The following is a 15,491-nucleotide window of genomic DNA, read 5'->3' on the forward strand; positions in this document are numbered from 1 at the left end:
TTCTTTTAAGCAAATAAGATGGCTTTTTGTAGCAAAACCTTGGCCTGACTTTTAATTTAAATTTTTCTTTTTCTTGCTACAAAAATGGGTTTCCATGCTTATTTTATACAATGTGGCTCACTACCTTTCAAATATTGGACTTGAATGAAGAGCACACTCCCCCTCTGATTACCAGCAACATTATGATAGTGAAGTATCATGGTGTAATTGGTTATGGACAAATCTCTACTGCCAATCTGTATTCTAAACGGGGAGCTTTTGCTTCTTGCAAGCAATTAATTGCAAGATAAATATTCAGAATGATTCAAACAGCTTTGGAATCGGTGGTAGCCCTGTGTATAATGAGCCATGTACATGAATGGAAAACTCCCAATACCTATTCCATGTCATTCATATTGTAAGCCACTTCTGTAACTTCTTTACTGATTTCCACTGTTTCTGTACTGCATTAGCAGCACTTTGATACCAGTTCTGGTTTCCTGAGGTTCAAATCAATTCTATTTCACAGTTCATGAAAGCAGGTTACCCCTGTTGATTGGTGGTATTGTTTTTAAGGTGAGGTTTGGCAGCCCAAGTGGTGTTAGGTGTGGGAATGAACTTGCTATATGCTTGCACTGTGGGAGAAAAGTAATTATTAAACAATACTGTAGAGGATTTGGCTGATGTATTTACTGATTCAGCCTGCCTTCTGTTTGGGAAGGCAAAGGCAGTAACTGTAAGACTCAAAGTTTTCCCTTCAAGGTAAGCATGGCGTTTTCTTCTTCTCTTTTGAGGACCTTGAAAAAGTGCTAGTGAATATTTATATTTCCAGGTTTATTTCTTTATTTTGTCAATTTCTTAGTGTAGTTGCCTTGTCCTATGGTGGTTTGTGAACAACCAGAAGACAGTCAAGATTGACCTTCCCAGAGGCTGTTCTTTGTTTGAAGTCATGTGAAGCCCAGCATGCTAAAAGTCTTTGAAAATGAAGGCTGAATTTTTGTAAATGGAAAGGGTGAAAGGATCCATAGGATTTGCTTGAGGTAGTCCGTGGCCCTCACACCACCCAGCACCATACAAGGACTTCAGTTCTCTTCTTCTAGCTAAACTTGCTGAAACCTATACTGACCATTCAATAATACAAAAAATCTCTTTCTGAAGATGGCCAAACTGAAATCCACAAAGGAGAGGTTTCCTCTCTAGAGGCAAGTTAGGATTTGCATATGGTGCCCATTTAAAGCTATGCTTTGCTATCAGGTACTTTGCTGAATAACATTATACATTCACAAAATGCTCATCGCCTTGTTATGTGGACAAGGGAGTATGCATTCATTTCTCCAGTGTGCAAAGGCTGATGATTACTCTTCGCTGCTATTCTTCTGCATGTTTGCAAGAGAACCTGCTTATGTTTTAATTAGGTTTTTTCACCTTTCATCTGCTATGGACATGCAGTTGCAATCATTGCAGCAAAGTTTTAGGTTCTCTTAACACTAGACTAAAATTGGAACTTTTTTTTTTAAAGTGAGATAACATAGTTGTGACATAGCATACTTTAGTGCCATTTTGAGTGCAGAAATGAAGATTGAGATAATGATGAATGAAAGCTTGGACTAAAACTGTTTCTCTAACATAGCATTGTGCCTCTTCCTGCCCCACCCATAGGCAAGAGAAAAGATATGTTATAATGGGATTTAATGACGACTCCATTTAAACATTCTCTATGCTTTAAAATTAGTCAGGATTTTACTAAACTATCTTTGCCGTTTCCAGAAGACCTTCACTGGGTTTAGGTGCATCTGTTGTGGAAATAGAATAACAAACACATTCCTTCCAGAGGCAGAGTTAAGTATTTGCTTAGTATGATACTAACTGGAGCTACAGACTAATATTTTCTAACAAAATTCACTGCACTTTACCAACAGGATAAGTATTTTGAATTTTGCACCTGAAGGGGCTGGAGCATAAGGAAAAGGCTTAGTATGCCTGTGACCTTTCTGCAGACTGCTGGCAAGACTGTGGTTAGATTAGATCTACCTCTTTGTCCTGTGTTTTGCCCCACTCCAGGGAGACTCCTTCACCAGAGAACAGCTGAGGAGCTGGGCTAAGACACCCAAAGGGGGCAGCTCTGAGTGTAATGTCCCAGTGTTTCTATTGACAGAAAGACTTTTGTCTACAGATGATTAGATTATTGAGGTAGGACAATGACAGATTATACAGATGATATTGCCAATGCACTTCCATAGTCAGTGCAATCTTTGTGGTTTATCATGCTTTCAAGATCACTTTGAGTAGAGTACAGATACTTCTTTAGGTGGTTTCTCAAAATATGATCTAAAAGGGCAAATGCCATGTAATTGCTCTGCAAACTATCTTATCTTCAGTAGTTTCAGTAAGCAGCAAGGCCTAACTATGCCCTGGTCCACAAAGAATTTTGAGAGGTGATAAAAAGCATAGGACCTTGCACTCTACAGCGGGCTTTTCTTGATCTGTGTGAAAAAGGACAGTGCCTTTAGCTATTTAAGTTAGATAGCTGTTATTTTTTCTTAACTTCTCAGAGATATGGAAACATAAACTTCTGTATCTGGTATGTTGTGTTGAAGTCTTGAAATTCTGAAAGTAGTTGTTATGTGTTAAATAGAATATAGAAGCTATTCTTGTTAATGTTGGTTAGCAAACAGGATTAAGAACAAATGTCACTGCTTACAGATTTGATCTTCTCTGGTTATTGACTTTTTTCATTAGTGGTATACTTTTGAAAAGGGTCAGGACAGAAATGAACTTTTGGATGAGCTGGGTGGATCTTGCTTCCCCTCTTGGAGCCAGGAAAAAAACAAATCAATAAACTTTCTTCTAATTCCCTGTGTTACTTTGTTTCCTGGTGATGTCTAGACTAGGAGTTGAAATACTGCGAAAATATTTACAGTATTTCCTATAATTCAAAATTTCAATCCTATGAAAAGGGGTAAGATTTCCTGCAGGTATGGCTTCAGTTACTGAACTAAAATGATTGAAAAATAAGAATAAAATCACCTTCTTTGGACTGTTTTTATCACACCAGAACACTTCCTGGTTCAGTATCATTGAGGAGGCTATTGCCAGCCTGGAGAATAGCTTTGATACAAGTTCTATTTTAATAGGTTCTGCAAAAATACAAGTAGTTTTATGGTCTGTATGTCTCCCCTCACCTTCCACTCTCTGTGTAGTTAAGTGATATAGTTATTTAAAAACAAAACAAACAAAACGCCCACGAACACCTCCCTCACCCAACTCCTTTAATGTTAACAACTCAGTTTGTTCCTTAGCAGATGATGACACAAGTTTCTTGATAGGCTGGAACTGAGGCCACAGTGCCAGCATCATACGCCATGGTGGCCTCTGTTATGTTGAGTCATAGTGGTTGCCAGAGCTAAAACTTGTTGTTTTCTTTCCTGAAAAAAACATGAAAAATATCTCATTTATCATGTTTTTTATTACATCTTTATGCAGGTGGTCTCCATACCAGGAGACGAGCCTGATTGGGCAGGAGACTGGAGCCCCGAAGGGGAAACGGGCGTCTCCTACCCCTATTGGGAGGGTTGGCAGGTACAACATGTGGTGTTATGTGAGTCTATGGGAGCATCTGATCTTTTTCCCCCCTCACAGCGTGGGAAAGTTTCCAGTTCCAAAGCACCAGTCTGGTCTCCGTGTGTGGCTTTCTCCATAAACGGTGGTGTGGAAGTGTAAAGCATGCAGCGCATGTAATTTAAATCTCGAGCATGTGCCAGATACTCTTATCATTCTCCAAGTGGACATGCATGGAAGAGCTTCGTAAAGGGGCTCTGTCTGGGCCTGTCTTCTAAATTTTGTTTTGCTTTTCATGTATTCTTTTTTCTTTTGATGTAGAACTCATTAAAGACTTCAACACGGCGAAAGAAGAGAACATCCTTTAAAAGGAAAGCCAGCAAAAGAGGCAATGAAGTAGGTATTCAAGTGCTTTGGAAATCAGGCTCCTTTTGTTTAAATGCCAAAGCGCAGATGTTGAAGTTTATTTTTTTTAATATAGTTTTTTTTCCACTGGAAAAATCTACACAATTGGATTAGTTGTGAGAAGAGATCAGTTTTTATAAAACTTGTATGAGAATTTTCAAGAAACAACATCTCAGACTCCAGAAGGACCAGCAGCGTAATGAAACAGCATTCTCTTGGGATGTAAGAGACACAGCTCAGACCCTGGGTTTCCACTAGGCAGAGCAGGGGTATGAAACTGGGGTTATGAAATCCATGGTGAGTGCACTGATGCAAGCGTCTGGTCCAGTTTGAGGGTGTCTCCCTCAGCAGATCACATATTGGAAATATTCTGTTTGTGTGAAAATTGACATTGGGTCACAGAGAAGGAATAAACAGATGAATAATATGATGGTGCGATTTACCATATAGCCTATAGAAGACTTTGTTTCCAGAAACTGCCTAGTGGATCAGTTATACAGATGAACAGCCTCATGGAAGAGGTGGAGGGAGACTCACCTCTGTATGGAGAGGGCTCTCTGGTTAAGGTTCTCACTTGGATCATGGGAGAACTGCAGACCAGAAACTTAAAGATGTGTCTGCCACATCCCAGGAGAAAGTCCTCACAACAGGGCTCTCTTGTGTCCTGCAAGTGTATGAAAGCAAATAGTTTTCTCATCTCATGTGGCATTTGTTCAAAGATGAGAGGGTAGCAAGGCCAAGAATTCAAGAGCGGATCATCTGCAGATGAATGCTGATAGAACCTGTCTGTTACTTGGAATTAATGAAATGAGTAGCTTATTCTGTTTTCCATTGGAAAATTTTTCGTATTAGAAATAGGGCTTTATCTTGTACATTAGTGCTGTGTGAATTATTGTTTGTTGTGTTTTTTGTTTGTTTTTTTTTTTTTTTTTGAAATAACATTGTGTAAAATCTTAAAATAATTTTGGGCTGACCTGAAAGGATGTTTTGCCCCTTTTGTTTTCTTACTCACTTGTCCCAGCTGGATAAATTAGTCTCAGCTGTGCACCACATTAACATGACTGTATCATTTCCAGTACCTGAGGTAGCTTTGTCAGGGCTCTGTTAGGTCTCCTGCACATGTTATGTCAGGGAGACATTCATAGCTTATACTAAAGCTGCTGCTTGCTTCTTTTTCTCAGGATAACAAAGGTCGGCCATTTGTGATAAAGCCTATCTCCTCTCCGCTCATGAAGCCACTGCTGGTTTTTGTCAATCCAAAAAGTGGAGGGAATCAGGTAAGAACATCGTCTGGATCGAGGTCACAAAGTTTTGGTTTAACAACTCATTGCAAATGAGACCAGTTTCTGGTCAGTCAGATAGGAAAAACTCTGCAGTCTTCAGAAGAGGGCCTTGTTTAATGCCCTTTCTGCTTCATGGAAATGGAATGGATACGTGGGTATTTGAGGAGATGTGTTCCTATCTTCAGATTGTTGAAAGGAATCTAAACTAGTAGTTCAGAGATTTTCAGAAGACTTAATCTTTCTACAGAAAATTTACGCTGCTAATAAAGTCTTAGACTTCTATCCAAAAAGTGGTTTAATTTTACTAGGAAAGCCTTGTGAAATTAATGAATGTGAAATTACATGTTCTTATAGCATTAAAAATAAAATCATTACTGCTCTTGTACCATACGGAACCAAGTTTCAGTAACTAAAATGCAGATTTCTTTCTTAGGGTTCTTGGAATTAAACCTTACCCAAGTGACTGTTTTGCAGCTTAGTTCTGCCACTTTTTAAATTGTAAATAATCTGAGTACTTTTTGAATAAACAGAGCCTCCTAGTTGAAAAGGTTCATGTAAGGTACAACAAAGGCTTGTAGAGCATGCAGGTTAGCATAGCCACTGCTCATTTTCTCCTCTGTTAGAAGAATTAGGGAGGATATCAAATGAAACGATGAAGACTGTGATTCAAAGCAAAGAAACCAGTTCGTCCTTCTCAAAGTGTGTAGTTCAGCTGCAAAACCTCCTTGCAATAGGGTGTGCTAAAAGTTTAGATGGGCTGAAGGAGAGGCTTGGTAGAGAAAACCCTGAAGGTTCCTAAAGTCCTGAACTGCAAGTAGCCGAGGTTGGGAAAATACCTACAGCAAACATCACATTCCTTTTCTCTGTTCTTATATATTATATGAACCCAAGAGTTGGAGAAAGCAGAAATTATATCTTTAGGTGATAGGCTGTTCACATTACACTGAGTGAGGGAACACTGGGGCAGCTGTAGCCCCATAGAGTGCTTGACTCCTGCTTCATTAGATGGTAAAGGGCTACAGTTACAAGTGTTCATGGTGGTGGTGGAGGTCAAAGCAGCCTCATTGTTTGGATGTTGGGAAGGACACTGTTCAATGTGATGGTGATTTTGCCCATAAGCTTGTTCGATGTCTTGCTGTCATGGATGGCTAAAGGTGGTGTGGGATAACAAAGGTTTCTTCTTGTTGCAGGTGGTGAGAGGCAGGGGCAAAGGTTGCTGTAAGAACTGAACCTTTGGTCTGACTCCAAATGCTTGTTCTTATGAACCATTAGTGATATGTGCTGTTAAATTTAGTTAATATGTAGGCATGTGCACGCTACCCAGATTGGTGGGCTGCTATTTTATAGAGCAGTTGTCTGCTCTGCTGCTTTCTAGTTCAGTTTTTTTCAGGTTATGGTTGCTTTATAAAGCATTGAAAAAAGAAAAGCAATACAAATATAGTGAATAATGAACACTGTTATTTTGAATAATCATTAAACTATTCACAATTTTCCTTCCTTTGATTTTTCTCTCTTCCCAGGGCACAAAGGTTCTCCAAATGTTTATGTGGTATTTGAATCCACGCCAGGTCTTTGATCTCTCTCAGGAAGGGCCAAGAGATGCGTAAGTTCTTGAGCCTTCACTGCTGCTTACCATAAATCTTTTCTAATCAGAAGAGCAAAGATATAGCTTAGGTAGACCAGTAGACTGTGTGTGAGGTTTGTGTATCCAGGTTTTGGTACTGGTGAAGAGGGCTGCAGTGGTGGCTTATGTGAGACGTCCAAGTATTTGCTATTCAAGACACCCAAGTTTTTTATTACTGCAGAAACACCTCCGTTACTGATCCTCTCATGATGTATAGAAGTTTTAAGGTAGAGTTTTCGGACCTGTATAATAGAATTAAAGGAGGATTAGGTCATCTGGTCACTCAGCTCTCTACATTTGAATGTGCCACCTCCATTAGAAGATGTTTCATTAAGCCTCTCTTTCAAGCAACTGAAGGAACATGTCTACCACGGATGCTGTTTTGGCTCTCCCATTGGTATCTTAGATCAGCTGTCCAGAGAAAGACCTCTGTAAGATGTACTTGCCTTCTCTGATATTAAAAAAAACAAAAGCAAACCCCCCAGAAAACCTACTAGTTGAAGAAGCTGCCATGTTCTGCATGCTTCAGAAATGGTGGCTGAGCAAATTCTGATGAGGAACACTAAATTTTATTTAAAAACCTCAATGTCTGTATTGGTTAGCTTTAGGATAAGAAAAATGAGAGATTTTGTCACCTCCAGAGGGAGCATGAGAATGTGGCCTTTCAGGTTTAGCATGGGAACATGCTAAACTGAGCCTATGCTTCTCAGGAGGTGCTGCCTAACCATGGAGGAGGGCCCCATTTCATGTCCGTGTGCTTTTGTGTGTGTGAAGATGTGAAGTGAGTCACAGGGCTCAGGCTGGGTTGGTACTTATGCTGCCTGCTGATGTCTCCCCACTGCCAAGGTTTTTTGTAATGCTGAGGTTGTTTTTATTTGTTTGTTTGTTGGTTTCTTTATTATTTTATTTTTCTGCCTCCATATAGAATCATAGAATCATAGAATAGTTAGGGTTGGAAAGGACTTCAAGATCATCTAGTTCCAACCCCCCAGCCATGGGCAGGGGCACCTCACACTAAACCATCCCACACAAGGCTTCATCCAACCTGGCCTTGAACACTGTCAGGGATGGAGCACTCACAACCTCCATGGGCAACCGATTCCAGTGCCTCACCACCCTAACAGGAAAGAATTTCCTCCTTATATCCAATCTAAACTTCCCCTGTTTATATACGTCCTTAGCAAAGAATATCCGAAAATGCACTAAAAGTCAGTTAAACTGTCACTCCACAGCATGCATAAAAAGTGCCTGCCTTATGGTTCTGACTTTTTTTCCTTTTCTCCCCCTTCCTTCCTCTGGCTAGGCTGGAGCTGTACAGAAAAGTGCCAAACCTGCGGATCCTGGCCTGCGGTGGGGATGGGACGGTAGGTGGCCAGCACCTGGCAGCCCTGTGGTCATCAGCCAAGTGATTAAATTCCTTGCCCTTTGCAGCTGTGGGTTTTCCACCTCATGAGGCCTGCAGAGCCAGAGAACATACGCTTGTGAAATCTACTCTTTTCTTTTGTGTGAGGCCTGACCTGTTGTCCTGGGTTTAGCAGTAGCAGTCAATTTTTATCCTTCTTAGTAGCTGGTGCAGCGCTGTGTTTTGACTTTCAGCCTGGGAACAGAGCTGATAACACTGATGTTTACTGTGACCAAGGACTTTGTGAGTCTCATTCTCTGCAAGGGAGGAGGGGAGGCCAGGAGGAAGCAGAGACAGGACACCTGACCCAAGCTAGCCAAAGAGGTATTCCATACCACAGCACGTCATGCCCAGGGAGGTAACTGGGAGTTACCCGGAAGGGCACTCACTGCTCGGTCAGGCTCGTTTCTGAGGGTGGTATCGTATTCTCTTCCCTTGTTATTTCTCTTATCATTACTATTACTGGTGGTAGCAGCAGTGATTTGTGTTATACCTTAGTTACTGGACTGTTCTTATCTCAACCCGTGGGAGTTGCATTCTTTCAATTCTCCTCCCCATCCCTTTGGGGCGGGGGGGCGGGAGGTGTTGGGGGGGGAGGAAAAAAAGGTGGGGGGAAGTAGAAACTGTGTGGCTGACTGGGTTTAAGCCACGACACCTGTGTAGTGAAGGGGACAGATCCTAATGTTCGAAGTCCTATCTGTTTTATGCATAAAGATTCGGTACAGCTTAAGAAAATAAGGGCTAACTTTGCTGGCTTCCTCTTATTATTTACACAGATCTGAGGGACTAGCAGGCAAAGTGAGTGTCTGGAAGCATTGAATCTTAATTTCTGCTCCTTCTTGTTACTGTCTCCATGATGCATGAGTACAGTCAAATAATTCTCTGTACCTAAAGAAAGTGAGTTTTCCCACTCTCTTTACAATGCATCTGTGAGGACAAATACTGTATTGGTCATACTACTAATCTGGGATCTGGAAGATCCAGATTCAGTATTTTTCTTTGTTAGTGAATTCCTGCCTGTTCTTGGATAAACAAATAGGGTCAGACCTTTAAAGGATTTAGTCACCTTCAGCTGGAGACAGAGTCTGGAGGCCGCGTGTGGTAATGGAGGTATTATATCCGCATTACTCTGTAAATCTGTCTGTGCCACTGAGTACTTAAATGCATTTGAAAACTGGCCTTTAATCTCTGTGAAGCTCTTTTCCCAAACATGTGTTAGATGACAGGTAATGGTAAGTATAGTAAGGAAAATGCATTGCTGCTTGCAAGATGCAATGACTGGCCAGGATGGCAATACTTAGATGTTTACAGCACAGGGAGGATTTTTTTAACTGTTGTTTGTAGAGAGCTAAACAACTAACCTTAGCCCATCACTGCTTGAATTCCTGGGGATGCTTTCTGCTTAGCTTCTGTGGATTCTTTTAAACCCCCAGTTGTAGGAGTTATTCATACCGCCTGCAAGAGTGAATAAAGACCCCCATGATTATGCTACTGTCATGCTGGTACTGGGGAAAATAAGATATTACTAAATTGCGACCTTTCCTTGAGAAACACGCAAAGCTTTGCTTTAGCAGGAGATATAAGAGCAAGTAAGTGTTTCAATCTGCTTCTGAAAGTCTTTTTCTTCCATTTGATAAAGACAATATTTTAATAGGAAAAAATAATAAAAATATATAAATATACTTTGGAAATGAAAATAATAAAATAGAAATGAGTGCAACTACATTGACTCTGACCATCCTGTTTTCCTTTCCAGCAGTATGAGCGACAGGTGGCAGCACCTTCTCAGTAGTATAACCAGCACTCAACTATTACCTCTGCCGCAGGCCAGTTTGAAGCAAATTAATATCTAGTTATTCCCAAAGACATTACATCTAGAAATGAAAAATCTGGCTCAGATAGACTTAATGAATATTCAATGAGAGCAGATGTTACCTTGCAATATTGAAGTGAACCAGAACTTATCGTAACTTTTCCATATTAGCTGCTTGCTGCTCCTTTCGAAGGCATAAGTGAAAAGCTTTGCTTTCACACCAGTTAGGAACTTTCTGTTTACAGGCACATGATAGTCTATGTCATCTGTGATTGAAAACCAATGCACAAGGTTTAGAAATGACCTCATGTAAAATAGCAATGTTGTACTTATAAATTAGTAATTTGAATTTTCTGCTTATCAGTTAAGAGCATTTACAGAAATTGTAGGTATTGCAATGACAGCTGTACCACTGGGAGGCTGAGGCATACACAGATGTATGGATAAAGTCAGTGGCAATGACAAAGAGCTAATGACAAAGGACTCTTCAGGAAGGTCCTGGCCCTGGTGAAGCTACTGAGACTCTACTCTGTCTGCCATTATTAATGCTGAAGGATGGATTATTTTGAAAGGTAGAGGATTACTTACCTCTGAAAATCCCTTAAGGACTTAGTCCTACTATGGGGCCTATGATAGGCTTAAGTACCTTTTGGTGATATCCAAGTTCATGAGTTGTAATTCAGATGACTATTATCAGACAATGAGCTCTAATATGGGATCACATTTCAGATGAATGCTTTAATAATTAGACAATAAGTCTAATTAAATATCTGTCTCATGAATGCTATTTATACAGCATTAAATTTTTCATCAAGAGACTTGTAGAAAGATAAATCCTAGAATACTGGGTACTGTGGTGGTTGCTATACTCATCAGCCTACCCCATCTGATGTAGTTCGAATTTGAGCTGTTATTCCCAATGTCCATGTTAAGCTGGATGCCTTTTGTGAAGGCCATCCCAGTTTGGGTTAAGAATCTATTTGAAATTGTATTTCAAATCATTTGTAGTAGAGACTGCACCTTTGAACATTGGCATCATGAAAAAAAAATAGATTTTATCATTTTATGTTTATTTTTCTTCTTAATTCTTCATTTGAAATTGCAGCACAGGCTCTTTCACAGTTTGTAATTGACTTTAAAGGTGAGAAATAGTTTATGAAATAGTCTTATTTTCTTGTAGCAAGAATTTTAGTCATAAAAGGTTTGATAACCTTTTCAGCAACAATTCTTTCCCCTCTTGGAATTTAATGAAACCAAAATACTTTACAGTAATTTGTTCCTTCTGGCTAGATTTCTATTTGAAAGTTTTGTGTAGTCCAAAAAAGGGTCAGGAGAGAGAAACAGTTCTCTGAAATAACAGTGTGTGATACAAAAGAGCCAGATTCATTATTCCAACCCAAAGACATCAACCTGGAGGATTAGTTTTTCTCTATTATTCCAGCTTTTTAGTCTTTTATTATATATATATGGGTACATACATATGGCAAGAATATACATATATATGAAATACTTTGCACTGAGTCATATAATTTGTCATTAAGGTCTATTGTCTGGGGAATTGGACACCTGTGGGCAGGTCCATGCTTGACTTCGTTTGGACCCTCTGTTCTAGGACATGTTCTCTGATGCCATGCCATTTTAAGTGTGCCTCACGTTTTCTTTCCTAACAATTGTCAAAGGTTTAGTTTTCTTTGGCAGAATGGCAATTAAAAAAATTATATTGAGTTCTCCGTATTGTCCTTCACTCATTTTTACACACAATATTTTTCAGAGCAGTATTTAGGCAGCCTTATGATACTAGATGTAATTCTATGTGTTTTCATTTCCTGCTTAAGAAAAGCAACTTTTGTGCTCCCTTTCCTCAGTATCTCTGTGTGCTGTTAAAGATGGCTACATCCCATTGCTTCTGCTTGCACAGGAGCTTCATGAAAACTGCTGTGCCTTTGTCCAGAAAGTGAAACCTCAGATGGGCAGTTGTGGAGTTAAATTTCAGATATTGTAATTTTCCCCTTTCCCTTTCATTTTAATTGATCATCTTTGTAAAGGAGGTGCCACCAGATTATGTCTATCTCCTTTTTTTTTTTTTTCCTTTTTTTTCCCCCTCACTTCCATCCATTAATCTTCATAGAATCATAGAATTATTTGGGTTGGAAGGGACCTTAAAGATCATATAGTTCCACCCATCCTAGCACAGGAGGAGACACCTTCCACTAGACTCAAAGTCCCATACAACCTCACCATGAACATTTTTAGAGATGGGGTATGCACAGCTTCTCCTTAAGATTTCCTTAAGAAAACTTCAGGATTTGACCCATTATTCCTCATCCAACATTCCAGCATCAACTGAAATCAAAGAAGTAAAAAGAAACAAGCTAAGCCCATTCTGCTCAAAAGTCATGTTTCATTCATTTGTTAAAAAAAAGTAATAAAGACAATGGTAGCAATACAATAGTATGCACTATGTCACTTGAAGGGTTTGATTACTGTCAAAATTCTGAATTTATTCCATTTCCTTCAAAGAAAATTAAGCATGCATTGTACATCCTACGGAAGAAATACTGAATGGTGTGTTCCATCCACTAGCTCATGAACAAATACCTCAAAATACCTTACTTCTCTCAGAGATTGTAAGAGTCAAGTTCTCATTTGTGAAATATTGTATACAAGTATACCCCAGAAGAATTAAATGCTGCAGCACCTGTGGGAAAGCTGTTGTTCTCTTCTTTATGTGGAATAACTGTGTAGCTCAGCTGAACCCTAAACACGCATACATGTGCAGTGGTTGATAGTTCGATGAAATTATTCTATCAGAGAAAAAATTCAGCCCTCTTGGAAGGCCTGAATGTTGCTGATACTTGTATCAATTTTTAGTGGTTTATAGGCACCATGTGCACGAACAAGTATTTGCTTCTTCCAGCACACTGTTGATACCAGTGATGCTAGAGGAAACCCTCCTCATTTAAAAGGATAAATACTAGTGTACCAATTTTGTTCCTTATAATGAGACTTTGTCTGCCCATATCCCAAGCTGACTGATAAGGTACATGGTTGTGACTAACAAAAAGGCTGCTGAGTGCATCGGATTTGCCACAAGCCCTCTGCAATCATCTTTTAGGGTGACTGGATTTAGTGGGTTGATCTTGTCTGCATTAGCTGCAAAGTCATTACAGAATTCAGCTGATACAATAAAGTTGTAAGAAAACTTCAATCTGCCATTATTATTTTGTATGTATGAGATATTTCGTATTTTTAAATATTTGTAAAGTCCAGTAGAAGCAGAAAGCGTTAAGGTTAGACTGGCATATATGGAGAAAGTGTAATAACACTGATTCTTATTCCTATTCCTGACTAATGGCTCTCTGCATTTCCCATTTTATAGGTAGGCTGGATCCTCTCCATCCTTGATGAGCTGCAGCTCAGCCCGCCACCTCCTGTGGCTGTCCTTCCACTTGGCACTGGGAATGACCTTGCCCGCACTCTCAACTGGGGTGGGGTAAGTGCTGACTGGGGTACCCTTGTACGTGGGCTATGAACTTGCTGCTCTGGTCTAGTTGTGTAGGGTGGAACTTCATTTTGACTGAAAGAGCAGGCAGGGGTGTGTTCAGGATCTGCTTCAGTTAAGCACAATGGTTTGGTTCAGTTTCCAGTCTGGGATCTTGAATTACTAATGATCTATTTGTTGTAATGAATGGGGTGCATTGATGTATCTGTTTGATATTTCAGGAGAAGTAATGAGGAGGATATGTAGGCTTCTAACTTACATATAGTTTACATTTTATTTCTTTGTATTTATCCTTGACTACATGACGGGAGTTATTGCAAGCATGACAAGTGCACTTTGAATTCCTCTCCTTATAGCCTTACTTTGCCTGCCCAAGACCTGTGTACCCCAGCAGCAGCTTCTTAAAACACTTGGTTTATCAAAATTTAGCAATATTTTGAGAGGTTCTTAGGAATATTTGGTCTGATGTTTTAGGCCTGTGTGAAAGAGGGAGGTAATTGGTGAGTGGCTTTTTTTGCTTTCACTGTCCATGGCTGACACTCTGCTGTTAGGGTTATACAGATGAGCCAGTGTCCAAGATCCTGTGCCATGTAGAAGATGGGACCATTGTCCAGCTGGACCGCTGGAATCTTCAGGTTGAGCGCAACCCTGATTTGCCACAGGATGAGCTGGAGGATGGGGCACGTAAGGTTAGCACCTCCTTTTTCCCACAGAGGTTGTAGGATGCTTAAGAACATCTTTTAGTTATGCTGTAAGCTGCATGCATGGGGAAGCTCTTTTTAATTCTCTAGTTGAATCTCTTCCTTTTGCAATTCTCATGCATCGGCCCTTCCAGAGCTGGGCAAAATAGTTTATATCAACTATTGATTTGTCGTTCTAAGCTCCCAGCCATTGAACATTTATCTCAAGAATTAAATCCTGGAAAATAATCCCTAGCATTTTATCTGAAAGGTCATTGTTTTTTCTCTGGTTTACCTGGGGTGGCAGGAGATGCAACTGTGTGGCTACCACCCATCCCTAAATTAGACAAAGCTAAAAACAGGATGTAGAGTTTTATTCCACTAGTGTATCTTGATAGTTGAAGACTGGGAAAATTGTGTGGTGGTCACATTTATAGTAATGTGTCGTTTGGACTGGAGTTGTTGAAAGTGTTAGGATCAGAAAATATTATTCTGTGAGCCATTTTCCTCTTAAGTTGTAATTTCCAGCTTATCTATCAGATGCTACTGTTCTCTCTCTGTAGCCCTGCTGGGCATGTGTAATGATGAAGAGGCCAGATGTGTGCTTCCCTGCCCCATGCATCCTGAATAGGATAAGGGCTTCTTGTCTGGGACTCATGTTGCTCCTAGTTACATGGAAGCAGGAAGAACACAGCTTGAGTTTCATTAGCCATGCTGAGCTTGAAGTGCCAGCAATTAGGAAAACCTTTGTATTGACATGTTAAGTGGAGCAGCATTATGGGAAACCTCAATAACAACATAAGGAATCCTTTGATGGGTTTGCAGAGATACATATATGATCATAAAGCGCTGTTTGTGTTTTCTTTGGGCTTCTGTGTGTGTTCCTCTTCCACAAGCCATTACTAACCTTCAGAGCAACCTTCTGCATACGTTTCCCTGATACGTTCCACTTTCTTCTTTGTAGGTTTTCATGAGATGCCAGGCTTAAAGTAGTTAATTCCTCATGTGTCACAGAATGTTTAATTCATGTTATTTTTATATATCTTTTTATTATCTGATTACAGCTTCCTCTCAGTGTCTTCAATAATTACTTCAGCCTTGGATTTGATGCACATGTTACACTAGAATTCCATGAATCTAGAGGTAATAGAAACTTTTTTATGTCCTTAGCCTTGGGAATGGGCATTTATTTTATGAATTGCAAATAGGGTTCCACTTCACATCTTGTTCTTGCAATTTAGAAGG

General features: G+C 39.9%; 1 protein-coding gene across 2 annotated transcripts in view; it reads left to right on the forward strand.

Annotated features, from left to right (window-relative positions):
• DGKI (diacylglycerol kinase iota) overlaps positions 1 to 15,491 on the forward strand; it is a 214,013-nt gene that overhangs the window by 100,207 nt on the left and 98,315 nt on the right. Inside the window, exons 9-16 of one of the 2 annotated variants that reach the window (XM_065681455.1) lie at positions 3,463 to 3,558; positions 3,859 to 3,933; positions 5,124 to 5,219; positions 6,746 to 6,828; positions 8,153 to 8,213; positions 13,444 to 13,557; positions 14,118 to 14,255; positions 15,311 to 15,389. In XM_065681455.1, coding sequence (XP_065537527.1) covers positions 3,463 to 3,558; positions 3,859 to 3,933; positions 5,124 to 5,219; positions 6,746 to 6,828; positions 8,153 to 8,213; positions 13,444 to 13,557; positions 14,118 to 14,255; positions 15,311 to 15,389 — 742 coding nt within the window. The remainder of the gene's footprint in view (positions 1 to 3,462; positions 3,559 to 3,858; positions 3,934 to 5,123; positions 5,220 to 6,745; positions 6,829 to 8,152; positions 8,214 to 13,443; positions 13,558 to 14,117; positions 14,256 to 15,310; positions 15,390 to 15,491) is intronic. The other variant, XM_065681464.1, reaches the window with a different exon arrangement.

The sequence above is a fragment of the Lathamus discolor genome, chromosome 1 (assembly GCF_037157495.1).
Source record: "Lathamus discolor isolate bLatDis1 chromosome 1, bLatDis1.hap1, whole genome shotgun sequence".
Lineage (NCBI taxonomy): Eukaryota > Metazoa > Chordata > Aves > Psittaciformes > Psittacidae > Lathamus > Lathamus discolor.